Source organism: Rhizophagus irregularis, chromosome 18, assembly GCF_026210795.1.
Source record: "Rhizophagus irregularis chromosome 18, complete sequence".
Taxonomy (NCBI): Eukaryota; Fungi; Glomeromycota; class Glomeromycetes; order Glomerales; family Glomeraceae; genus Rhizophagus; species Rhizophagus irregularis.
In genome coordinates, this window is record NC_089446.1 from 3550592 (window position 1) to 3576666 (window position 26075).

At 30.3% G+C, this 26075-nt stretch overlaps 7 protein-coding genes across 7 annotated transcripts; 4 read left to right on the forward strand and 3 right to left on the reverse strand.

Moving 5' to 3' along the window:
* Positions 1 to 206: 206 nt before the first annotated feature.
* OCT59_010389 (uncharacterized protein) lies at positions 207 to 6293 on the forward strand (the record flags this gene model as incomplete). The annotated part of the gene is made up of 16 exons (XM_066132977.1): positions 207 to 397; positions 468 to 503; positions 593 to 1158; positions 1224 to 2055; positions 2137 to 2347; positions 2425 to 2731; positions 2814 to 3137; positions 3213 to 3292; positions 3508 to 3586; positions 3674 to 4220; positions 4288 to 5267; positions 5335 to 5412; positions 5481 to 5617; positions 5687 to 5872; positions 5941 to 6018; positions 6090 to 6293. 16 exons carry the CDS (start codon positions 207 to 209, stop codon positions 6291 to 6293), a joined length of 4836 nt encoding a protein of 1611 aa, XP_066000570.1.
* Positions 6294 to 6685: 392 nt separating this feature from the next.
* OCT59_010390 (uncharacterized protein) lies at positions 6686 to 11933 on the reverse strand (the record flags this gene model as incomplete). The annotated part of the gene is made up of 15 exons (XM_025326198.2): positions 6686 to 6713; positions 6809 to 6877; positions 6960 to 7084; positions 7156 to 7584; positions 7661 to 7784; positions 7854 to 7982; positions 8071 to 8112; positions 8215 to 9335; positions 9410 to 9484; positions 9551 to 9649; positions 9774 to 9935; positions 10016 to 10090; positions 10168 to 11457; positions 11531 to 11814; positions 11885 to 11933. 15 exons carry the CDS (start codon positions 11931 to 11933, stop codon positions 6686 to 6688), a joined length of 4101 nt encoding a protein of 1366 aa, XP_025177278.2.
* A 670-nt stretch (positions 11934 to 12603) lies between these two features.
* OCT59_010391 (uncharacterized protein) lies at positions 12604 to 13392 on the forward strand. Its single transcript, XM_066132978.1, has one exon. The coding sequence runs from the start codon at positions 12973 to 12975 to the stop codon at positions 13216 to 13218; it is 246 nt and encodes an 81-aa protein (XP_066000571.1). The 5' UTR covers positions 12604 to 12972; the 3' UTR covers positions 13219 to 13392.
* A 1639-nt stretch (positions 13393 to 15031) lies between these two features.
* On the reverse strand, positions 15032 to 17493 carry OCT59_010392 (uncharacterized protein; the record flags this gene model as incomplete). The annotated part of the gene is made up of 9 exons (XM_025317918.2): positions 15032 to 15639; positions 15716 to 15894; positions 15960 to 16544; positions 16622 to 16635; positions 16716 to 16806; positions 16876 to 16926; positions 17015 to 17060; positions 17182 to 17231; positions 17299 to 17493. The coding sequence occupies 9 exons, from the start codon at positions 17491 to 17493 to the stop codon at positions 15177 to 15179; spliced, it is 1674 nt and encodes a 557-aa protein (XP_025177279.1). The 3' UTR covers positions 15032 to 15176.
* Positions 17494 to 18590: 1097 nt separating this feature from the next.
* OCT59_010393 (uncharacterized protein) lies at positions 18591 to 20850 on the forward strand (the record flags this gene model as incomplete). The annotated part of the gene is made up of 6 exons (XM_025317919.2): positions 18591 to 18763; positions 18844 to 19367; positions 19450 to 19608; positions 19695 to 20072; positions 20151 to 20302; positions 20389 to 20850. The coding sequence occupies 6 exons, from the start codon at positions 18591 to 18593 to the stop codon at positions 20848 to 20850; spliced, it is 1848 nt and encodes a 615-aa protein (XP_025177280.1).
* A 715-nt stretch (positions 20851 to 21565) lies between these two features.
* OCT59_010394 (uncharacterized protein) lies at positions 21566 to 25279 on the forward strand (the record flags this gene model as incomplete). The annotated part of the gene is made up of 4 exons (XM_025317920.2): positions 21566 to 22427; positions 22517 to 22665; positions 22742 to 22938; positions 23015 to 25279. The coding sequence occupies 4 exons, from the start codon at positions 21566 to 21568 to the stop codon at positions 24984 to 24986; spliced, it is 3180 nt and encodes a 1059-aa protein (XP_025177281.1). The 3' UTR covers positions 24987 to 25279.
* Positions 25280 to 25626: 347 nt separating this feature from the next.
* On the reverse strand, positions 25627 to 26059 carry OCT59_010395 (uncharacterized protein; the record flags this gene model as incomplete). The annotated part of the gene is made up of 2 exons (XM_025317921.2): positions 25627 to 25635; positions 25727 to 26059. 2 exons carry the CDS (start codon positions 26057 to 26059, stop codon positions 25627 to 25629), a joined length of 342 nt encoding a protein of 113 aa, XP_025177282.2.
* Between the last annotated feature and the right edge of the window lie 16 nt (positions 26060 to 26075).

Genomic DNA, 26075 nt, shown 5'->3' on the forward strand with positions numbered 1-26075 from the left:
ATATGCACATGAAATTTCAGAAAGAAAAACGATGACCGAATAATGAACAAATCCTTTATATTATTATTATTCATTTACGCACATCTGTTGATCCCTCCCACTTTCCACTTTTGTCACGTTCTCAATTTATATAAAAAGGGGTCAAGGATCCAGATCTATTTGATCTTTTGAAATTGAACTTTCCAAAATATCCAAAGTATATGCAAATGCCCGAAAGAAATACTACAATGATTAATGCTTATCGGCTTGAATTAGAAGCTGATGGATCACTTAGTAACGATAAAAGTTTCATAAGGCTCCCACCTCCTATTAATCCTTATATATTACGATTTAATATTCGTGCAGGATCATTTGCTTCCCATAGAGGAATTCTTTATACAAACTATCCGATAGATGGGTACATAATTATAGATCATAAGAATTAATAAATTTCTTATTTTTGAATTTTAATTTTACTTTAATTTTAGTTCTGAATTCGATAGAAACAAATTTCATTCAAAAAGGTAAATATCATTTTTATTAAAATTCATCTTTTTCACAAACTTCTTTACTTTCTTTTTAATGATCTTTTTTTAATTAAATTTACGAATAGATTTCCGATTGAATTTACGAAACCTCTTAATATTGACATTACCATTCAAAGACCAGGTGCTTTTGAATTTTATGTAGAATATAAGGAATTAAATTCAAATTTGATAAAATCTTCTACCAAAAGTCATTTTGTGGTCGATCCGTTGTTACATGTCGGTACACGACGTCGGATATTTACACCCGAATTAATTTCCTCAGAACCAACTACTCCGATTCCTATTGATGGTTTGGTTATTCAATCAGTTCTGCCAAAACTCCTTGGAAGGTTTTCTGAATGGGACACTCACATGAAAGCTATATCTGATCTTGGATATAATATGATTCATTTTGTACCAATGCAAGTACGTGGTGAATCCAATTCTCCTTATTCCATCTACGATCAATTATCATTCTCGAATGATTTATTCGAACCTGAAGATCGTTCGAAGGGTCCCGATGAAAAAATCGAAATTGTAAAAAAAACATTAAACAAAATTGAACATGAATATAAACTTTTTAGTCTTTCTGATGTTGTTTGGAATCATACTGCTAGTAATTGTGGATGGCTTCAAGAACATCCGGAAGCTGGTACGTACATTTGATTATCATACCATTTGACTATTTTATTTATATTGTATGTTTTTTTTTCGTAGGATATAATTTAATTAATTCACCTCATTTAACTCCCGCCTTTGAACTTGATACTGCTTTACTTGAATACTCATCTAATCTTTCTAAGTTGGGATTTCCAACTAGAATGAATAATGAACAAGATTTGGAATTAATTATTGAAGGTGTCAAAGAACATGTGTTAAATAAAATTCGTTTATGGGAGTTTTACGTCATAGATGTTAAAGAAGCTGTGAATGAGTTTAAGGAAGCATTAAACAAGCCATGGCCATCTTCCAGAAAGGACATTGATTATTCTTCTCTATCATTTAAAGAACAAGCAAAATTATTAGCGGATAATGCTCTTTATTTTAAAGGAGCTTTTGGTCAAAGATTTTATAAAAAGATAAATTACGAAAGTTCTATTTCATTTATTCTCGGTTTAATTGAATCAGAAATAATAAATAAATCTATTGATGATGTTGGTAAGACCGACGCTAACGAAGATGATGAGGTATCACTTGGTGGTTTGATAATAGACGAAAAATCGAGTACTTCAGCTGAAAAGTCAATTTCAAACAAAACAGATGTTGAGATAAACGGTAATGAAAAGGAAGGTATTGAAAAGACAAATCCTGTTAATTTGGTTGAAGATAAATCAGGTATAAAGATCGAGGAGAAACAGAAATTGGAAGAGAAATTGGATGAAAGATCAGTACTAGTCGATAAATTTGAGAAATTCATTAATGAAATTAATCTACCTTTCTATGTATTGTATGATGATGATGTCATTGCTATACTTGATAACTTATGGAATAGAGCCAAATACTTGAAGCTTGATCCCCACGGACCTAAACAAGGTGAAATCGGTAGAAAGTAAATATTAAATTTGTTTAATTAATTAATTATTTTTTTGTTAAAAAAGGGATATTCATTTATAATTTCTCTTTTGTTTAGAGTCCCAATTGTTGAACGATATTTCACACGAATTCCGTTAAATGAGATCACAAAGAAACATCCAAAAGGTGCATTGGCTGTTGTAAATAATGGTTGGATATGGAATGCAAATCCATTACAGGACTTTGCAAGCAATGGATCTTTTGCTTATTTACGAAGAGAAGTTATTGTATGGGGGGATTGTGTGAAGTTACGTTATGGAAAAAGTAGAGTATGTTATTATAATTACACCTTAACTTAAATTTTTATAAATCCAAGTAATCCTAAAATTTATCCCCTCTTTCAAAGGATGATTCTCCGTGGCTATGGGACCATATGACAAAGTATACCGTGCAGCTTGCTAAATTATTCCATGGTGTAAGAATTGATAATTGTCATTCTACACCAATTCACGTTGCACAATACCTTCTTGATGAAGCACGTCGAGTACGTCCAGATATGTACGTAGTTGCTGAATTATTCACAGGTTCAGAAGAAACGGATATCAAGTTTGTGAGAAGTATTGGAATAAATTCGCTTATCAGAGAAGCTATGCAAGCGTGGGATCCGCGTGAATTAAGTCGTTTGGTACATCGTCATGGAGGAAAGCCTGTCGGTAAATATTATATTTAAACATGATTTTTCTCAATTCCAATATTTAAGTTATGTTAATAATCATATATTTATTTATATTGAAGGTTCTATGGACACTGAGTGTCTCACTAGCGTGTCTATGTGTAAAGATCTGGATGGAGAATCAGACGTTCAATGTCTTGTTACACCCCTTTCAGGATCAAAACCACATGCTCTTTTCATGGATTGTTCTCACGACAATGAAACACCCCATCAAAAACGTATTGCAGAAGATACTTTGTCAAATGGTGCTCTTGTAGCCATGAGTTCATGTGCTACTGGTAGTGTTAAGGGATACGATGAAGTTTATCCTGAACTTGTAGATTTAGTCAAAGAAACCAGACCTTACGCATTATACGAAAAACCATTAGATATCGGTATTGGCAGAGGTAATTTTAATGAGTTATCTTTTGATCATATTTAATTTATGAATCAATAATAAATTTAAATTTTTTTAATATTAGTTAAGAAAGTGTTGCAACACTTACATACCGAAATGACTTTAGATGGATATATAGAAACTCATGTGCATCTTGAAAATGATGTCAGTATTTTGTAATAATGACATGCGTCAGATGTCGGTTAAAAAAGGGGTTGATCATTTTGTTTATGTGCCGATCACTATATCATTTGTAATTGCATGCGTGATTTACATAAAAAACCTCGAATTTGGTTAAAGAGCAAATTCCCCTGTTAACTGACGCGCCCATTATTTGCAATTTTCAACTAAAATTATTTATTATTTTTTTTTTTATTTAGTATATTAGTGTGCATAGGGTACATCCTCATACTCACAAAGGTTATTTATTAATTGTACATTGTGCATTCTCAACAAACTGTAAGTTTACTATTTCATTAGTTTATTATTTCATTAGTTTATTATTTCATTAGTTTATTAATTAATATTATAATTTTTCTTTAATAGCATCTTTTATATCTCCTATAAAACTGAGAGGAACTAGGACAGAATTAGTTTTTTCTACAACTTTAAAAGTACATTCTCGTAAATTTACTCCACGTAAAGACCATCTTATCGGACTTTCTGCTTCCCTTGAATCGCTTAACGGTCCTAATTTGCGTAAAATTTCTGATGATCAAGGTTATTATACAGAAGTAACTTTGCCGAAAGAATTTCCACCAGGTAGTGTCATGTTATTGAAAACGTGGGTAGATAAACAACACAATGGATTGGATGAATTTTTGACATCAGATGTTGAAGAACCTTTTCGAGAGTTGGATTTAGTTGATTTGAATATAGTTTTACATCGATGTGGTGGAGAAGAAAATGATGTTACGCCCGGTCACAGTGTTTATAATATTCCTGGGTATGGAGATCTTCCATATTGTGGCTTAGAAGGTTTCATGTCAGTGTTGAGTCAGGTTATGAAACATAATGATTTGGGTCACCCATTTAGTTCTAATTTACGTGAAGGTCATTGGGCTTTAGATTATGTGACAAACCGACTCGAAAGGTATGAAATTATTATATAAGTTTAATTAAAATTCTATAATCGTAAAATTAGATTAATTTATTATTAGGTATTTGGAAATTTCACCAAGACTTCAAAAATTGATTAATTGGTACAAAGAAAGGTTTGATGCAATTAAAACTGCACCAAATTTCCTAATTCCTAAATATTTTGCACTTGTAATAAAAACAGCTTATGAAGCTGCTACAAAAAGAGTTTTAAAACAATCATCACCTTTTGTATACGAAGGGGGACCATTTATTCAATCACTTGCATTATGTTCTGTACAGATGTATGGTACAGTACTTTCAACTGGTCTACACCCTACAAAAATTGGCCCATCAATGGCTGCTGGTTTACCCCATTTTACTTACAGGCATATGAGATGTTGGGGGCGTGATGTTTTTATTTCGTTACGTGGTTTATTTATTACTACCGGAAATTTTGAAGCGGCAAGAAGACATATAATTGGATTTGCTAGTGTACTCAAACATGGATTAATTCCAAACTTATTGGATGCTGCCCGTCGTCCGAGGTATAATTGTCGTGATGCTTCATGGTGGTTTCTTCAATCAATTCAAGAATATTGTAAATTCTCACCTGAAGGATTAGAATTTCTTAAGACATCTGTTATTCGAAGATTTCCGAAGAATGATGAATTTGTTGAAGCGGATGATCCTTTGGCTTATAAATATGAGAGCACTATATTAGAGATTATTCAAGAAATCTTAGAAAGACACGCTAAAGGAATTCATTTCAAAGAATGGAATGCAGGTCCCAATTTGGATCATGCTATGACAGAGAAGGGATTTCAAATTGATATTCAAGTAGATTGGGGGACTGGGCTATTATTTGGTGGTAACGAATTTAACTGTGGTACATGGATGGATAAAATGGGTGAATCTGAAAAAGCTGGTAACAAAGGATTACCAGCAACACCTAGAAACGGTGCTGCAGTTGAAATTATCGGGATGTTGAAGTCCACTTTGAGATGGCTTACTGAATTAAGTGAAAAAGGACATTACCCTTGGAAAGGAGTTGAACTGGGAGGTAATTTTTGAAATTGAGGAAAGGTATATAAAAAGATGATAATAATTTAACGATTTTATATTTATAGAAAATCGACACATTAAGTTCTCTGAATGGAATGATTTAATTCAACAATCATTCGAAAAATGTTTCTATATTCCTCTTGGTAAGCAAAAAAAAAAAGAAATTTTTTTTTTTACATTCAATTATTTATGATTACCGATTTTATTTTAGATCAAGTTGATGATTCGAAATATGAGTTAAATACAAAATCGGTAAATCGTAGAGGAATATATAAAGACACATACAAGGCTTCAAATCATTATGGAGATTACCAATTAAGACCAAATTTCCCTATTGCGATGGTAGTGGTGAGTACAACACTTTTAAATAACAATACATTTTGTTCTTTTACTTACGTAAACTTTCATAAATTTCAGGCTCCGGAATTATTTGATAATCAGCACGCATTGCAAGCCTTAAATACAGCTCGTGAAGTGCTTGCTGGCCCATTGGGTATGCGTTCATTAGATCCTAAAGATTGGGCATATCGTGGTATTTATGATAACAACAATGATAGTGACGATAAGTCAATAGCTAAAGGATGGAATTATCATCAGGGACCTGTAAGTATTTCTTCAATATGGTTTCTAGAGAAATTTGGTATTAACTAGTCCCAACTTATTTTGTATAGGAATGGCTATGGTGTACTGGATATTTCCTTCGTGCTTATTTATATTTTGATATTCGTGCTGGAAAAGGGAAAGAAAGTGTACGTTGTATTGAAAGTATAATAAATTTTTTTATATTATTTCTAATATTTGGATTAAATTTTATAAATAGCCTCATGAAACGATCTATGATATAACACAACACCTTTTACCGCATCGTAAAATCATTGAAACAAGTCCATGGGCAGGATTACCTGAACTTACTAATGCAGATGGTGCAGAATGTCATCATTCTTGCCCTACACAAGCATGGTCTTCTGCTACTTTATTGGATTTATTTGATGATATAAAGAAACTTGAGAAAACTTTTAAATAGTCAATTTATTTATTTATTTATTTATTTATTTATTTATTTACTTATTTACTTATTTATTTACTTTTCTACTTATATTTATTGTTCTTTCCGTATAACGAAAAAAAACATGATAGAGGTATATTTATGGTAAAGCTTGATGTAAAAGGACTACTATTAATTAATACATTATTACAATAGTGCATTAAAAAAATTAAAAAAGTCAAATATATTAAATAGAAATAATAAAATGCGTGAATCTGCATTGACTGTACAAAATTAAGGATAAATAAATATGAAATCAAAATAAAAAACGTTTACTATTACTTCTAAATATTATGATTTTTGAAAAAAAAAACATATCAATAATTGCATTGATATAATTTTAGATTTATATGAACTTCTTTTAAATACTCCTAAGTTAAAAATAACTCGGAATAAAAACTGCATAAAAAATATTATTATTAAGATTAGTATTTGAACAAACAAATGAATAAGTAGCTAAAAATATAATAATTTATGGAATAATTATTACTCACTCTGAAATAGAAAGATTACTTTTATATCTATGATACATTTCTTCAATAAATTGTCTTCTCATAGCATATCTAAATAATAAATAAAAAGGCTGTTAAAAAATAATCTTTATTTAAATGTTTTAGATAATTGCATATAATCATTAATACGAACGATCTATTATGATGTGTCTCTGTCAAATTCTTGAATACTTCGTGTGCTGATATTGTTGTGTTCCTTACGAGTAAACCCAAAGTGTGTCTGCTAACAATCATGCCGTCAACTAACGGACCAAATGACTAAAATATTTTTCATCATTAAATAAATTTATAGTCCGTTAATAGTATGATATAACTTTTTCTTTACTTACCAAATGATTTTCAGCTAATTTTGCGGTATCAGCGCTCCAGCTAACTCTACCCTTCCCTCCTTTCTTGTCACCTAATCCACTAATCGTTCCTTGATATGTAACTATAGGAATAACAATCCTTATCCAATATAATCCAGTATTTTGCAAAGGGTGAACAAATATATATACAAAAACTGTCTGTCCTATTTTTTGAGGTACATTAGACATAGACGCTATATCTTCAATCCATGCAATACATACTAAATCATCCACTGTTATATTTTTAATTATGCTTGATAAAGATTCCATTGATGAATCAGATAATGGTGTGTGTATTAAATAAGGAACATTAAATATTACTTCAACAGTTCTATCGGCAAAGTATGGAGTTGTTTTACAAAAAGCTGAACTAAGTTTAGCTTTAAATCCGGAATGTGTACTAATAGATACCTAAAAAAAAAAGATTTAAAATATTATAATTCCCATATTATTTAACTCACAAGCTAAAAAGTAAAAGATTAATTACCGGCCATCCCAAACTATTCAAAAACTTTTCAAAGTCTTCACTAATTGTAGAAGGATTTATAATTTGATCATATTCTACCGCTCCTGATCGAACATAGTACACAGAAGCACTAACACAATCCCGTCTAATAATGGAATAATATATGTAAGTTTTAACATTAAACTAAGAGATCTGAGTAAACTTATCAACATACTCGTGTAATTGATCTAATTTTTCCAAATCATTGACAAGCTTTTCCGAAATTCGTAGTGGAATCATACGATGTCGATTTTCTAGTGATAACAAACCCATTTGTGACATGAATAAACGAAATGCTTGCGGACTAAATTGTATTATGGAACATTTGAATTTGTGTAGACGCAAATATTAGTGAATTATTCTACATATTACTAAATTAATTGTTAAAGTACCTTGATAAATTCGAATTAGATCCGGCGGGGGTTGCTTTATAACTAAATTTAAGATATTAAAATTAATGTAATAATAAAAAAACCTATTCCGGAATATCAAAAAAAAAAACCATAAAAAACCATAAAAAGTAATCCACCTCTTACTTTTGATGATTCATTAACCGTTGTTTTTCTTCTAATGATCGTTCCTCTACTACTTTTTGTCTCTGCGTTAACTTTTTGACAGCATTATAAGCTCTCCAGCTATCGCTCCCTTCTTCAAATATTTTGTCAACCTTTGGTATTTGATGTTCATTAAAACTAACAATACGAGGAATATTTGAACGAAAACTATTATCTTGGTGAGTTTGAGGCCTATGTGACGTAGTAAATGCACGACGAAGTGACGGTAATTTCTTCTCGTAATTGTCATTTTCTATCGTGCTTTGTGACGAATTTTTCTGGTCATTATCATCTATCTGAGTTTTATAAACCATACGTGAAGTCCATGAATATTTTCCCGTACTATCACGCATAACTATAATAACTGAAGGGCTAGAATCTTCTTCACTTGATTGTTCTCGAAGATAAGATTGTGGTATCGAGGCTTTGGGGGTACCCGGAGATACAGGTGATGCTGGAGTTTCGGTAGCCGTTGGTGTAGCATATGCATCAGATGACGATCCTGGAGAACTTGGTGTCCGCATATCTCCACCAATAGTCCATGAAAAATGTCTAGGCATCTCAACAAATCCAACCAAAACCCTGCTATCAATTAAAAAGTATCTAACCAATTCAGGTATTGATACCCCATCAGATTCTTTCGAATCAGACAGTTGTTTCTTTGCCAATTCTAAATCACCATTGAAAAGGGTCGATATTCTGCTTGGTCCTATGTTATCACCCCATGCAGGAAAATTTCCAAGATAATTAACGAACTGAGCCATTGCAATCTCAGCGGCAATTTTGACAGCAACTTCACCCTTCTTCCCATATCGATTTTGGCCATTATGGTGAGAAGTATTTTCACTATGTGTGGCTGTATTCTTTGATCGAGGTGCAAAGAGCTTATTTGGAGTTGTTTCTCTTCGGTTCTTTTTTTTATCGTTCGAAGGATTCGAATGCGATGAACCCTCATCTTCATTATTTGGATTTATAGAAATCCCTCGACTTATTGTCGCTATAACAGCTTCATGACAATCACGGTCACCAACTATCCATTGTCCAACAAGAATCCAACGCATCATACAGTCATATGCGCGCTCAACTAAATAATACGTTAAGGACTATGGCACATAATAATAATAAATTTGAGAATAATTAAAATAGCAATAATAATAATAAGTATCACCCTACTAACCAATCCTCCATAACCTCCAGAAAGCATCATATCAATGTATCGCGAAAAAGCCAACACTAATTCTCTTGCACAATTCTATATAAGTAATCGATAATAAATAAATTTATATATTGTTTCAGATATTATAATGAAAATGCGTACCTTACTATCTCTCTGAACATATTCATATAATCCAACAAAATCTTTTAAAACGTCAAAAGCATATAATGTGACATCTGATGGAAGATTCATAGTCAATACCTTTAAGATATATCAGAATAAGCAAAGTTGTTTTTTTTTTAAAAAAAAAGAAAGAAAGATAAGAAAAGAAAAACCCTGCATAAATAAAACTAATTATATATATATATATATATATATGAAAAACCTTTTCTTGAATTGACTTTACTACGAGTCCAACTAAACCAGGACAGAATGCCACATCTTCTACCACATATACGTTAATTAAATGAAGAATATATCTAAGATTATAAGATGACCTTTCGGTTTTGAGTGATGTTAAAAGTAGTTCAAGTATGTAGAATTTAAGCTAAGGCGAAAGAAAAATGACAAGATTAAACAAAGAAAACATTGTCTACTAAGAACATTTTTTTAAACTATATGTCTTACAGTCGTAAATGGTTCCGTTGAATTTTTGTCATTTGTGTCACCTCTATTATCTTCCTCAGAATATAAAACTCGTATCTATCTCGACAGAATACAATAGAGAAAGAATCAGTATAATCAAAATTTTTTATTATGAATTAATCGATGATACTTACAAGTTCATTCACAACAATCTCGTCAGGATCATTATTAACAAGTTTATCTCCATTCTGATGTAATCCCACATTCCAATTTGCTCTTAAAGAAACTTTCTCAAAATGATTGGGCAAACACATTATTGTGCTTGCAACTCTTATTGCTGCGAGTCTCAATTCATCCAAAGGTATGTCAGTTTCGAAGTTAGGTGCCAATTTGGGTAAAATCATCTTAATGCCCACAACAAAATCAGGTACCATCATTCTGACGCCCTCTAGTTCTGTAGCAAAAAGAGACGTCGTGTTTATCAAAATAACTGGTAGGCAACTATCTGTACGTAGACCTATTATTAAAGCTTGATAGAATTGGGTAACGTAGTTTCTTAAAAACTTTTCCCTTCGTTGAGGAAGACAAAATATTCTACAGAGAATACCGTAAGCTTCTGCCCTTCCTTGTTTAGCACCCAAATCTGTACGATTTATCGAACAAGCTTGAAATAACCAAGATCCAAACATATGTAATATTGTATTACCATCAGGTATTGACATAAGAGAACCTTCAATATCTTTTTGAGCAACTTTTTGAACACTTGTCTGACCTATTGTTTGAAATGATTCAATGATTCTTCCAATTCCAGAAAGTGCCAGAATAAAATTCGTTGATGGTAATGTACATGGGTTATTTATTAAATAAACCATTCTATACCAAGCAAAATACACAAAATCTGCTGGAAGATCTAATCCAACGTTATAACCACCCACTGAAATATTCACCATTTCTGCACCTTCTTTCTGTCCATATAATAATCTCACAACTCGTTGCGTTAGAGCTAAGGTTGTTGCATTCCATTGTAGTATTGATTGTTGTCTGTGAGTCCATTGATTGAAGCATTTTTTAAATATGTCCCACATTTCAACTTTCCGAATTTTTGATCTCAACCACAACTCAAAAAGTACTCTTAATAAGTGTTCACATAAATCATCTGCCATAATACTGGCTGTCTTTTTCTCAGGATTTCCCTCTGAAATTATCAGTTCACGTAATAAGCAATCTGTGATTCCCAAAACTACTTTTAAAAGAACAAGCCAAGTTTCTTCAGAAAATTGAGGACCCAAAGTGCGTCCTGCCATAGTCAGTACGATCAAAACACCCTTACATAATTCAATGTGACGTTGTAAATATGTAATATGTGATGGTGCTTGATTAACTGAAGTAGGAAATCCTGGCGTCGTTGGTGTCGATGATACAGATGGAGCATTTGAACTAGGTGTTCGAGGTTGGAACAACAGTGAATAATGATGAAAAATTGTCTAAAGAAAAATACAATTATTAAAATTTCATTCAATTAAATAAATATTTTTATCAAAAACACAAATCTCAAACCTGCCAAAATTCTTGTTCCTCTGGTCGCCCTGTTGCATCTCTAATAGCAGCGGGTCTAAAATTAGGTTCAAATAACCACTGTGAATAAAGTTCTTTAGAATGTGATGTTATCCCCATTTCTTCCAATGGTAAGGCAAATCCTTGACCAATTGCTTCCATAACCCATTTTACGTGTGTTGTTGATGACAGAAGATTCGGATCATGCGCTGTTAATAGTGTCTGTGTTATTTCTGATATAAGTACTTTTCTAACGTTTAAGGGAAATTTTGCGAGAACATCGGTATCTAAAATAACCGATTATAAGTATTTTTAAAATTAAAAATTAATTTTATTATAATTCGTAAATCAATTTACCAGGATTATGTTCGAGTAGTTTTAACTGAGAAATCCATTTCAAAAACATTGCTTAAAATAGGATTAGATAGAAATCCTCGAAATTCACATCAATGATAAATCGGGCAAGTTTTTAAGTGGATTTAAAGTGATAAATTATAATTGATATAAAAACTTCTGTAACATTCGTAACAATGATAATACCTTTTGCAAAAAGAAAATTAGAACAAATCAAGATATAAATAAAGAGTTTTTATTAAGTATGAACATTACCAGCTTTATCATAAAATCATATGGTTTTCCGATTATTTATTGTTCTTAATTCTTATTTCTCTTCGACAATTCAAACAAGCAAATAATTAGATAGTATAAAGAATTTATTATAATAATGGCTAAAGATAAATAGTGAATAAATTGGTATTCAAAATTTAAATTGAAAATCGAATTTGTAAATCGAGATTCCCAAAAAAAATTCAATTATATTGTAAGTTTTTTTTTTTCGAAAAATATAAACTGTCAAAGGAAAGATTTGATTTTCTTAGGCCGATCAATTCGTTAAACCATTTGTACAAATTAAATTCTAAATCATTACCCTGAAAAAAGGTAGGTCACAGGATCACAGAACATGTTGTCTAACTCGCATACGGATCACGACATCCATTTGACCCGTCCAATCAAATTTGATTGGATAATCCCAATAAACATTATTAATTTTATTCCCCAACTTTTTGTAGAAATAAAATAAAAATTAATTATAAAAAACCTACTAGAAAATCTATATTTGCTCTTTAGTAACTACGAATGCTGATGAACCTGAGGAGTCACAACAATCTCCCGAGTAAAAAATTTCAGATATTTTAAGGTCATATGAAGAATTTGTGGCGAGAATTCACAAATTCGCGTCATTCTGTAATTTTAAAACGCGTTTGGGTAAAGTAGGTCATGATAAAGAAAAAAAATATTATTAGAAGAATCATCTTATGTTCACGTGCAGGTATCCCTGAAAGTAAAGATAAAACTGATTTAAGAGATCGTAAATCTCGCTGTAATTGTCCATTTTTTATTAGAGCTTCACTTGATAATAATAGTGGACTTGGCATATTTTAGCTATGAAATTGGAACATAATTATGAGATGGATGCTCTTAAACACAAAAAATTCCTTGGTAATGAAAGAACAATTCACCAAGATCGAATTATAGCTTATCATCAAGCAGGCTGTATATCAACTACCCGCTCAATCCTTAAGCAAGAATGCAAAAATTCAGAAACATGGATTTATAGCGATATTTATAATTTTATATATCAATTGGTGGTAAACAAGAACAATGTTTTTTTTGAAGCAGAAGTGCCCTAAAGCAACTTGCAAGAGAAATCGATGGATTTGAATATGAAGTAAGAGTTGATACTAATACGAATAAATTACTCCAAGTAATTTGGATCAAAAACGATATTATAGTAGATTCTTAGATGTCATTGTTTTTTGATAATACCTATAGTTAATAAATTTAATATGCCATTTGGAATTTTTATTTGGAGTAAATATTTATGTTTTGTTGGAACTTATAATGTGTTGAGAAACCATAGACAGTTTTGTATATTTTATATGGACATTTAATGCTTTTCTTAAATTGGTTAATAATATTCACCTAAAGTGACACTTACTGATGAAGATAGAGCAATTTCTCAAGCGATACAGATTACACTTGGACAAAATACTAAGCATGTTTTATGTATATGGCATCTTTGGAAAATGTCACCAAAAAATTACTAATATCCTGGGATCAAAAATAATGGCGTGAATTTACCAAATCTTTTTACGAATGTATAAGAGAGTATGAAGTTAATAATTTTATGATTAAATAGCAAAGTAAGGTTTCCGGATTCAAAATCACATTTAGAAAGAACGGATAAAATCAAAGAAAAAAGGAAATCTTGCTTTAATAGAGACACTTTCTTAGCAGATATGACAAGTACACTGGATAATCTATGAATACTTTGATGAAAGATTATATGAATGCTTCTCATTCACTATTGGATTTTTAAAAGCAGCATAATACAAACAATTCATGATAATATTACTTTTAAAAAAAACATTTCCACTTGAATATCAGGCATCCAATTAGCACCAAATAAGAAAGACTATTGGCATCTGATTGGATGCCGATTTGTCAGCTCTAGTCTCTAGACTCGTATAAAAATTTTCAATTTTAAAAAAAATTAACTGTAATCTCCTTTCAGCTTAGAATATTAGGATAATCTAGGTTAAAATTTCAGTTTTGGAATGTTAAATAAATTTCTTTTTAACATACTTCGCGTGATTGTAAATTAAGTGTTTCATCTATATTAATAATTATTATCTGAATTTAGAACGATTACCTTAATAACATTGTTAATGCTGAAAAACGCGGCAAACGCCAAGTTCTTGTTCGACCTTCTTCGAAGGTCATACTTAAGTTCTTGCGTGTAATGTAAAAGCATGGTACATAAATATTTTGTGTATGTGCTTTAAATACATCTATCGGGTTATAACTGGATCTTTGAAAGAATACTGCATGTCTAATGTTGATCATACACATTTTGGTGTTTAAATCGCCTTTTGTACATACCGTGAAAATATTTATACATATATAAAAAAGCAGAATCCACAAAAATAATATTTATTTGATAAATTTAAAAATATTATCGACTTTTTATTTAATTGATCTTTTCTTACTGCAAAGGGCAAATCGACCTTTAGTTAATGAATTTCGCAGCATATTTAAATAGATTTATCGTCATGAGAAATCGATTTACAAATTACAAGTTGGATGAGTTTTCATTAACTGACATGATTGTCCATAGGTAATATTTTTATAAGCGAAGGGCATTCAACTTTGAAATATCTGGTTTATCAGTTCATTGGAAATGTATCCTTTAACAACATTATTAAGGGCTTGACAATCTTGAAAATTTTTTTATTAATTAAATTATACATTCGAATATAATTTAATTTTGACATAGATTATAGAACAATACAGAGATTTCGCTAAGAAAACAACACTTGCAAATTGCAATATGAATTAAGAGAGATTCTATTTAATTTCTACACCGATGATTTTAAAAATATATTTTTCGGAGTTGTGTTAGATTTCTAACAAAGAATTTTATAAAGCTATAATGTGACATTTATCTAGTGTTAAAGAGCTTTATAATAAAATTTTCAGTCTTTAATAATAAGTGGTGTAAATATAAATAATTACGACAACATTAAATATTGTTCGAAAATAAAAAAAAAATAAACGAATCTACGTTTTATTTCTATATCAAAATTACTTATTCATAAGCCGAAACATCCCATAATCTCAAAACTTCATTATAATCTTTCTTTCTTCTTCTCCTGATACTAAAATATCCCATTCCTCTAGGCCTTACTTTACTAATTAAATTTTCTGGATTTTCTGGTAATCCCATTTCATGAACTGCTAATTCTTTTACATTAACTCTAATGTTTTCTCTCATCGTATGAATAGCACTATATTCTGAAGCTGGTAAGAATAGTAATTTGGTGAGCGATAGGCAAGACCTTACGGTTTGAAAAAAATCCTCTGTCCATCTTATAGTCAACCACATTAATAATGGAATTAACCACGATGTGATTAGAATAAATGGAAAAGTAAAAAAACATATTACAAAATAAATTGGGATGAGTAAGATTGTAGAAATAAGCAATTTATATTGAGCAATTTCATCAAAATTATCTTCAATTGGTAGTTTACGAATTTGATATTCTTTATATCTAAAAAAAAAATAGATTCCAGATATATTATTAAGTACAGTAAATCAAATTTGAGGTTATTTGTGTATTAACTCACTTGACAACAATAAATATTGGAGACCATAAAATCCAACCAGGAAATGAAAGGGATGCAAGAATAAATGCCCAAATAATACGTAAATAAATACGGAAGATAAGTGAAGATTTAGAAAGTGGAGTGGGACGACTAACTCTATAATCTTTAATTCCATGTGAATCGAGAAGGTCTTGATATGCCTGTAAGGAAAAGAAGTTTAAGTACATAAACCACAAAAATGAGAATTCAACTTTAAATCACTTACGGATAAATCTCTGGCTAAAATTGCTAAATCAATTCCTTTATGAGAGATTTTTTCATTTTGAACTTCTAAGTTATCTACACTTAATAAATTTCCTGCATCAACCCGTTCTACAATAATTTCCTTTTTATCCAAAAGACTGTTGCCATTTGGAAGATTATTATTATTATCTGAACACTCTGAATTATCATCATCCTCATCGGTCTTAACCTTAGATAAAAGATCAATAAACTTCTTCGTTAATTTTACATATTCTGACAGAGAAATTCTAGTGCCAAGTTCCCCTGCATATAATTTTCTTGCAGTATGAGCAATTCTTAAAGTTTGCCAATCGGGTGAATCCAAAGTATTTGAACGAACAATTTCTTCCATTGTATTGGTTAATTCATTTATAGCTTGCTCACTACTACGTTTACTGCCATCTTCTGCAACTGTTTTTAAGAGAGATTGATGCTTTGGTGTGATAACAATGGGTGGATTGAATTTTACCAGCACATTTGACCTGAACTTTTCACGATGGATGTAAACTAACGAAGCTGTTAGTAAATGAATCGAAAAATCCTCTTTATCCTTGTTACGGGTAAGAGTCTGAATAATGAAAATAATTATAATAAAAATTTTATATTATTTAACGAAAAATATATAGAATTTGTTAAATTACTTACCTCACTCGCTATTACTGCGGTAGCAATGTTAATGATTTTAGATTGATGTTTATTTTACATATAAACATATATATATATATTTTATTTCACTTACGTGCAACTCCGGGTTTGAAATTTGCGATTTGACTATGATATCTGCTGATACCTTCTGGGAACAGACAAATACAATTTCCTTTTTCCAAAGTCTACATGAAAATAAAAAAAATATTATGTTAAATACATATTTAAACATATTTATTAAAAATAACAAATACCTCAACGAGAGTTTCGATAGCTGCTGTATTGTCTACTTTTGCATTATAATCCTATATCATTTAGTAGTTTTAGACAATTTTAAATTTTTACGGATATTATTCTGAATTTCATTATTTTTTTTACTTCTTCCTTCTTTACCTTTGTTCTCTTAATAGGAACTGTACCGACACTCTTCACTAATAAGCTAAATTTATTGTAAAAAAAAATATATATATATTTATTTTATTCTATCTTATTTATTTAATTTATTTTTTTTTGAATAAAATAAATTTTAGTTAGTCACATTGAATTTATTTTAATTATACCTAAAAATATCATTTTTCTTCCAGAAAGTATCTTTTGCTGTCATCCGAATCTTTAAATAAGAGAACATAAATTAATTTTTATATTTATTAATGTTTTCAATATGTTTTCTAACATACCATATCTCTTTTTTCGGGAGGCACAACACTTAATAATAAAATAGGATCGGTTAGAGAATTCGAATGATTTGGACATAAAATCGTAGGACATCCATCTGGAGGTATATTTTCTAATCCATCAACTTCAATTGCATAAAATGCATTAATTGAAACTTTGAATAATAAACGAACAAAACGATATGCAAGCGGTGCCATTTTTTCGTTGAAGAAATCAATCGGAACAAAATAGTCCCTTTTATAATCTTGTGAAAATCAAGTTTGTACTCTTTTAATACTATAAATATTTACTTTTATCGATTGTGTTTGATTTTGATGTATGTAATATATTATCACATTTAAAAATAGAAGGGGGAATATGTAAACAAAACCAATAATTAATTACGGTTATTGTGAATATATTGGCCTTCTCTCCCCAACCCGATAAGGATGTTATTGTACCCATTAGTTAGGAACCGCTAATGCTCTTTTGTTATAATATCGGTACAACAAAATCTAACGGACTAACCAATAAGCTTATTTACCGTTTAAGAATTTTGGTTAAAAGTTTTTTCGATGATGTTTAAAAAATGGGGGACTAATTAAAGTTTAAATATGAAGATTAAAGTTGCACAATTCTCCAGGTGATCGTAGTTCGTAGATCATCAAATCGCGTTTTCCCGCCAAATGACATTATCTGTTTAATATTGGTCGGTTATTTAGAAATAAATTAGGCGAAATTGATCTACAATATAAGCGCAGGGGTTTAAAGTCTTTGTTGACGATTAAAATGTTATTATGAACTATTTCCAACAAGTGTCATGGTTGTTATTCAGCACTCAGCAGTCAGCTATTACAACAATAATTTCACTTATTCTACGAGATTTTTCCGCGGGTAAGAAAATTAAGGTTTAATATTCAAATTAATTAATTATAACTATAAATTTTTGACTAAAAATATCGGTTTGATTCACAAACTAGTTTTTTATTTGCATTTGCGTGACAATTAAGACCTGGAGGTACATTTTGTGATAATGTGTTAGCTAGCGAATAAATAAATATGTTCTGCACAGAAATTTGCTATTAGTTACTAACCTTTTTAGGAAATGGCTGAAATAACATAAATCTACTAAACCATTTTCAGTTAATCATCAAGATAAGTTTTGGAATAGACCGATTTTTGCCGTAAAATTCTATTGATCTACTGTATCATTAATTGTCGCCGCATCTTGTTACAAATAATACACACGCATATATATATATATTTATTTATTTTAAAAAATTTCGTAATCTCGTTTATTTCCTTCATTGAAAAAATGTCAAATAGTAGCCGTGGTAACGGTAACGGTGATTCTACCATACCTATTAACATTCCAACAACTCAAACAGCTCGTCATCGACGAAGAGGAACAGGGAATTTGTCAAATTTTACACATTCTCTTGCTGGTACATTACAATCATGGACAGGAAATTACAGTCTTACCGCAAGGTAATTTAAATATATTGAATTTTTTTTTTTTAAAAAAAAAAAAAAGAAAGATTCCCAAAGTTACTCATTTTCAAATTCAGTACGTATATGTCAAACAACATTGTGGTTCCCGCCTCCTTTATTGAGGAAAATTATGAACCAACCGTCACCGTACATGGGCCCGGATCCCATTTCTCGCAAATACCTGTTGCTTTTGGGCATAATCAACAAAATTCTTCACATTTTTCACCTGGAAGGAGTTCACAGTATTATGGATCGTTTCTTGCACCAAGTGTTGCTCCAAATCTACCTCCTCTGACTGAAGACGACGCAATTCCAATTAGACAAAATCAAGCAAATTATTCAAATGACCCTGATGATTATCTAGGAACATCATTTACTAGTAATCGTCATACTTCAATGTGGAGAAATTCAGCAGCTGAGTCTAATCAAGGATATAGGAGACCAAAAATTTCAGAACAGACAACCCCGCTTGTAAGAACTCTTTCGAGAAGTTCATTCACTTCTATTCCAATTTCAGTTATGCAAGATATAAAACATGAGGAAACATATATTGGTTCAAATTTTCGTCAATCTATCTTCAATTCTTGCAATATTTTAATCGGTAAATGAATTGTGATAATTTCAAATCCAAACATCCATCCATATTCATTCAATTCTTTCTAATTACTTCTGTTTACTAATAGGTATCGGTATATTGGCGTTACCACTCGGGTTTCACTATTCAGGATGGGTAATTGGAATATCACTATTCGCGTTTTGCCTGGGTGTGACAAATTATACAGCAAAAGTACTTGCAAAATGTTTAGATTATGAAGAAGGACTTTACACATATGCGGATATGGGTATGTACAGTAAATAATAAAAATTTTCCGTGAAAATAAAATTCGAACTTTTTTTATATCGTACTCGTTAATATATTTCATTACAGGTGCTGCTGCATTTGGACATAAAGCCCGACTTGCTATCTCAATCCTATTTTCACTGGAATTAATTGCATCAGCGACGGCGCTAGTCATTTTAGTTGGAGATTCCTTACATACATTATTTTCGGATACATCAATAATATTGTTAAAGGTGATTGCATGGATGGTTATGACCCCATTAACGTTGATTGCCATAAGATATCTTTCATATTTTTCGCTGCTTGGGATATTAAGTGCTATATCTTTGGTGGCTGTTATTATAATCGATGGATTTATTAAGCATGACAAACCCGGAAGTTTAATTGATCATATGGAAACGGAAATATGGCCATCTTGGGCTTCTTTGCCAATGAGTTTTGGTTTAATTATGGCCGGATTTACAGGTATGCATAAAATAGAAAGTATATGTGTATATATAATTTTTTTCTTAAAACTAATTTTAAACTTTTTTATTATAATAGGACATGCCGTATTCCCAACAGTATATCGAGATATGCAAGATCCTAGACAATATCCAAAGATGGTCAATATAACGTACGCAGTGACAACTGTTGTTTATCTTCTTTTAGCGGTGAGCGGTTACCTTATGTTTGGCAACACTACTATGCAAGAGGTAACTTTGGTTAATTATTTATTCGGATAATTAATATGTAATTTGTATAGACTTATCAATTCTATTAAATTCTATTATTTTTATAGATAACACAAAATATAATGTCAACAGATGGTTACTGGCGTCCTCTAAATAATTTTGTAGTTTGGCTAGTAGCGATAAATCCAATAGCAAAATATGCGTTAACGCTTAATCCCATAAATTTAACATTAGAATTATCTTATTATTCAAGTCCATTCATGGAAGAATGTCTTAACTCTGGCCGAGGAAGACGCACAGCTTTAAAAGTATTGTCAAGAATTTTAGTATCAACTATAGTGGTATTTATTGCAATCAATTTTCCTCAATTTGACAGGATAATGGGAGTTTTGGGAAGTTTCTTTTCATTTACAATTTCAGCTATCTTTCCGTGTATATGTCACCTAAAATTATATGGAGAGACGTTAAACCGGAAGGAATATCTGTTGAATGTAGGCATTATTATTATTTGCTGTATATTAAGTACTTTTGGGACAATTTGGGCCTTTCTGCCTACTGATCATGTTTAGATATGGGAAAACGCGAAAATTAGTGAGGAGGGGGAAATAAATAGATAATAGAATATTTATTTTATAGATTCGAAAAAAAAAATAAAATAACGCAATCCTTGTCAGGACCGGCTCCCGGCACTAAGATGAAGATTATCTAGGTGAATTTTCCAATAAAAGTAATGCTTGGAATTGTACGACTGCATCACGAATTTAGTTATACGTCACGTACGTGAAGAAATTACAAATGGCTAATTTAATGATCGACTTTATACCTTATCAGTCTACATATTCATACATATTAAAACTCGCACGTCTTTAATTATCAGATATTTTTTTTTATCTCATCAAAATGAATGTAAGATTATGTTAACTAATTAAAGGTAGAATAACAATTAATTCCATTAGTATTTTTTTTTATACGTATTATTACCATTATTTATTATTAACCAGATCTCTCCAAATTACGGTTAAAAATTTCAACCATAAACAGGAAACTTTTTATTACGTATTGTTATTGGCGTACAAACATATATTGTGAATCATAATATCATATGAAAAACATTTTATGTTCATAAACTACATCGTGTGATTCAAAATGAATTTTTTATTGGTCATGTGAAAAATAAATATAGTATAAATATCTGGTATTCCATAAACGAATATAAGCTTGTAAGGTATAATAATTCTAATATAAATTATATAAAGTAGTTGATTTTATTATGATTTTTTAATCATGATTGCAGAATTTGTAACGGTTTTGGGAATTATTCCAACTGGTTTAGTGGCTTTTTATGTTTGGCTTTTACAAAGTCGTAAAGGTACTTTACCTATAACAACAACAGACTGTGCATATGATCGTAATAAATATGGACAAATTCTTAATTGGGATAAATATTGTTTATACATTCATGGAAATCCAACATTAATTTTTAGTGGTGAATTTCATTATTGGCGACTTCCCGATCGATCAAGATGGGAAAATATATTAAAAAAATATCGAGCAGGAGGATTTAATTGTATTAGAATTTATTTTCATTGGGGATTCCATAATCCTGATGAAGGAATTTATAAATTTGATGATAATAGAGATGTTGATTATTTATTAAATCTTTGTGAAAAATTGGGACTCTACGTCCTAGCGGCTCCGGGACCTTATATTTGTACTGAAACACAAGCTGGAGGATTTCCATACTGGTTAGCTGCTAAAGATCTTAAGATTCGTCACATGAATTTCACAGGGTTTAAAAAGTATGATAAAAACTTTGCAGAATATGAAAAAGAATGGTTTGAAGTTATATTACCAATTATAGCACGTCATCAAATTACTGAAAAGTCAGATGGATGTGTTATTGCTCTTCAGATTGAAAATAAATTATTCGAAAAATATCGAAAAATTCCATTCGGATTACATGATGAAATGCGTTTTCTTTGTAAAGTAGCAAGGGATTGTGGAATTACAGTTCCTTTATTTACAAATGATAATAATGAATCAGGTTCTTTTGTTGCAAAACCCGAATATGATATTAACCCATCAAATAATTTCTTTAATCGAAAATCATTTGGATTAGATCTATATGGATTTGATAAATATCTTTGTAAGTAAAAAAAAAAAGGTATATAGTTACATATTTTAAAAATAAATAATATATTTATTAATTAAAATGGTTCTTCATTTGTATACAAGTATTTGTGCCGTCGGATTCTTCGGTCTTATTTTACTTTAATATAGAACGGGATCCCAAAAAATGGAAGCCTTGGGAAACCAAAGATGTGGTAAAAGCATTGGATAATATTGAAAAAGTAGTACGAAGTTTTGGCCATGATGCGGCTAAGGTAAATTCAAGTTACTTATATGAGTGATTTTTATTAAGTAAAAAAGTTGGCATATAAAATTAATATATTATTTTAGTCACCTATATTCATTCCAGAACTGCAAGGTGGATGGTATACATCATATAAATCAGATCATACATTCGATGATGTTTATAATTATTATGGAGATCGTTTTACTCGAATTGTTTATGATTCGGTATTAGCACAAGGATGTACTATGCTATCAATTTATATGACCTATGGTGGAACTAATTGGGGAACACTTGGAGACATGTAAATTTAAAATTTGTAATTTTATATAATCTTTTTAAAATCTTATTGAGCGATACTCATACAATTTAAATTTTAGTGATGGATACACTTCATATGATTATTCTGCATGTATAAGAGAATTTGGTTATATGTCGGCTCGATTACGAAATTTGCGTCTTGGATTTTTATTTACACGAAGTTTTTCAGATGTTTTTGCAAAGACCGAACGTGTCAAAAAAAATCCAAATATTACTGCATCAATAAGGGGTGTTTTTAATTTACAAAGAAGAGCCATAATAGATTCGGGTGGCCAGGGAAACGCTGTTGTATTTACTTTTCTTCGAAATTTTTCTAAAACTAAAAATTCACAATTTCAACTTTTTGTTAATTATATGGAAGCTCAAGGAGATACAAGGTCATTTGTAATGCAATGTTACTTATCATATAAGAGCTCTTTTATCGCTTTAGGTAATTATATAACTTCAACAGGACTAAAACTTATTTTCTCTTCAGTTCCTATTCATTTGAGGATTTTACATCCACCAAGTGAAAATGATACAGGAAGAGAGATATGGATAGTTCCAGTTAATAATATCGGAGAATTTGCTTTTGAGGGTGAAATCGACGTAGATGGAAACCTTCGTTCATCAATAAAAAAAATTGGTCATTCTATAAATATTGTTTCGTTTAGTGGTGGGATTGGATTTGCAAGAATTAAACATGCAGGAGATTCAAAAGATCTTTACATATTAGCTTTAGATAGTGATTCTCTTGGCACACTTCATGCAGCATTTGATGAACCTCATTGGGCCCAAGCATGTAATCGATCATTTACTTATTCACCTTCAATAGTTAGTTGGGGGACACAAAATGTGTATTTTGATTTGGAAAATAATATAGTGGAAACAGAATACGGAGAAGACGAAAAAGAAATAACTATACTATCTTTACGAAAGCCGTCCGACCATATTCGTATAAATTCAAATCTGGCCTATCCTCTTCCATTTATTTATAAAAAAAAACTTGTAGTTGGAGATAAATCTTCAGCTGTATATACAACACCAGAATTAATTAATTGGAGCACACGAGTTACAGATTTTTCAGATTTTGAATGGCAACCAATCGATTTAAAGAATGGAGGGGCTATTGAAAATAATTATACATCAGGTCATGTATTATATCGCACACAGTTTTCAACCGTGAAAACCGATAATAAAATAAAATTAGTTGTCAATATGCGACACAGATGTACTATATTTGTTAATGGAAAATTTGCTGGAGGTCATACAACTTTTAATAAGAATTTATTCTTTCCAGGAGCAAAAAATGGGCCTGAATTATTTACATCTTTAGGAGGAAACAAATATGATATTACAGCATTCATTAATAATAATGAGGAAAATAATACTGTAGTAATATTAGTTGATAATTTTGGAATTAGCCGACAGTCTGTCATATACAATGATGTAAGAAATCCAAGAGGATTAATTTCGGCAAAAATTTCTGGATTACAACACGGAACTAAATTTCAATGGGAAATTTGTGGAGTTGATGTAAGAAATTTAGAAATTCCGTTTACAACAAGTGGAATTCCCGATGAACACGATGAAATAGGATGGATTGAAAGTAATATTAGTATTAATGAATATGGAGTAAATCCAAATGAAGGAATTAGATGGTGGAGGTTCAAATTTAAACATCCTGTTGATTCAAAATACAAAGAGATTATAAAGGTACCATTAAGATTAGTTTTATTTGGAGCTTTCACTTCATATATATTTTTAAATGGCATTTTAATTGGAAGATACTATGGTAATGGAGATTGTTCACAACATGACTTTTATTTAATGGATGGTTTATTAAATTTTAATGATGAAAATCAAATTATATTAATGATATATAGCTGGGAACAAGTATTTAGTAAAGATATTATAGTTGAAGTAAGAGGTTGGGAAATTGACGAAGTAAATAAGTCTGGTAATGTAATTAGAATACCAAAAGATGCCGATGATAGTGATAATGATTTGAAATCTTGGATTATTATGAGAGAAAAGATTAAGTTATATTAACAATAAAAAATCATTCAATTTAATTAATAATTTTCATTATAATATTGATTTTATATTAAACAAGAAATATTAGAAAATTAATTTCTTTATAATATATCACATATACGAATTTTTCGAATTTTAATAACTGTAGAACATTACGATAAAGCTATCAATCGAATTTCTTGATATTTTATTATGACGAAGCTGACAGGATGGCTAATTCGTAAAGCAATAAAATAATTTGTAATATTTGACAAAACTCATAAATGCCATTTTTTCTACATTGAAAAATTTTACTTGAGATCAAAAACATCTTGTAAAATCGATCTTTTCTAAATTCGACCTATATACACGAGTGTTACAAACATTGTATGACATGTATGACATCAAAAATTTCAGTAATTTCGATTTATTTAATAAAGATAAAAAAGTTCTCGATTCTATAGATGTTGTTATAATTTTTTTTATTCGATAGACCGGTCATAATATGCTCATTCTTTTAATTCAAAATTTGTTATTACAAAATGATCCTAAATAAGGCTGGTTACAAAATATAATTCCCATCCTTGAAGTTAAATATATAGTTACCTGGTGTTCAATTTTTACTCATTAATGCAGAATGATAGATTTCTTTGTATGGTAATTGATTTGATTTTAATTATTGTTCCTAAGTATAAACCAAAGAAATGTTATTTATATAAGTTGTGATGAAATAAATTCAGTTCCTTAAATCTTAATTATATAATCTTGATACTCACTTTTCTGTACAAACCCTTCTGAATCACAAATTCAACAATAGGTTCAGGACATAATTCTAACAGATCACTTTGAACTTTATTTTGTTCTTTAGTACTTTCTTTGTTCTTTACCCTTAACTCATTTCTTACAATATCTCTAACTCTAGTTGAAGAGATTTTTGCAATTTCATTATCTAATTTGATTCTTATTATTTTCTCCCCTTCAATTCCTATAATTTCCCTAACAATTTCATTCTGATAGAATTGTTCTTCAGCTTCCTCTCCATCATAACCTTCTCTATTTGCACAAATAATGTAATTTGTTTCAAAAAATGGAGCTAATTCCTCCCTCATATTCGTATAATATTGT

Coding starts and splice junctions, on each gene's coding strand:
- OCT59_010391 (XM_066132978.1), top strand. CDS start 12,973: ATGAAATTGGAACATAATTATGAGATGGATGCTCTTAAACACAAAAAA.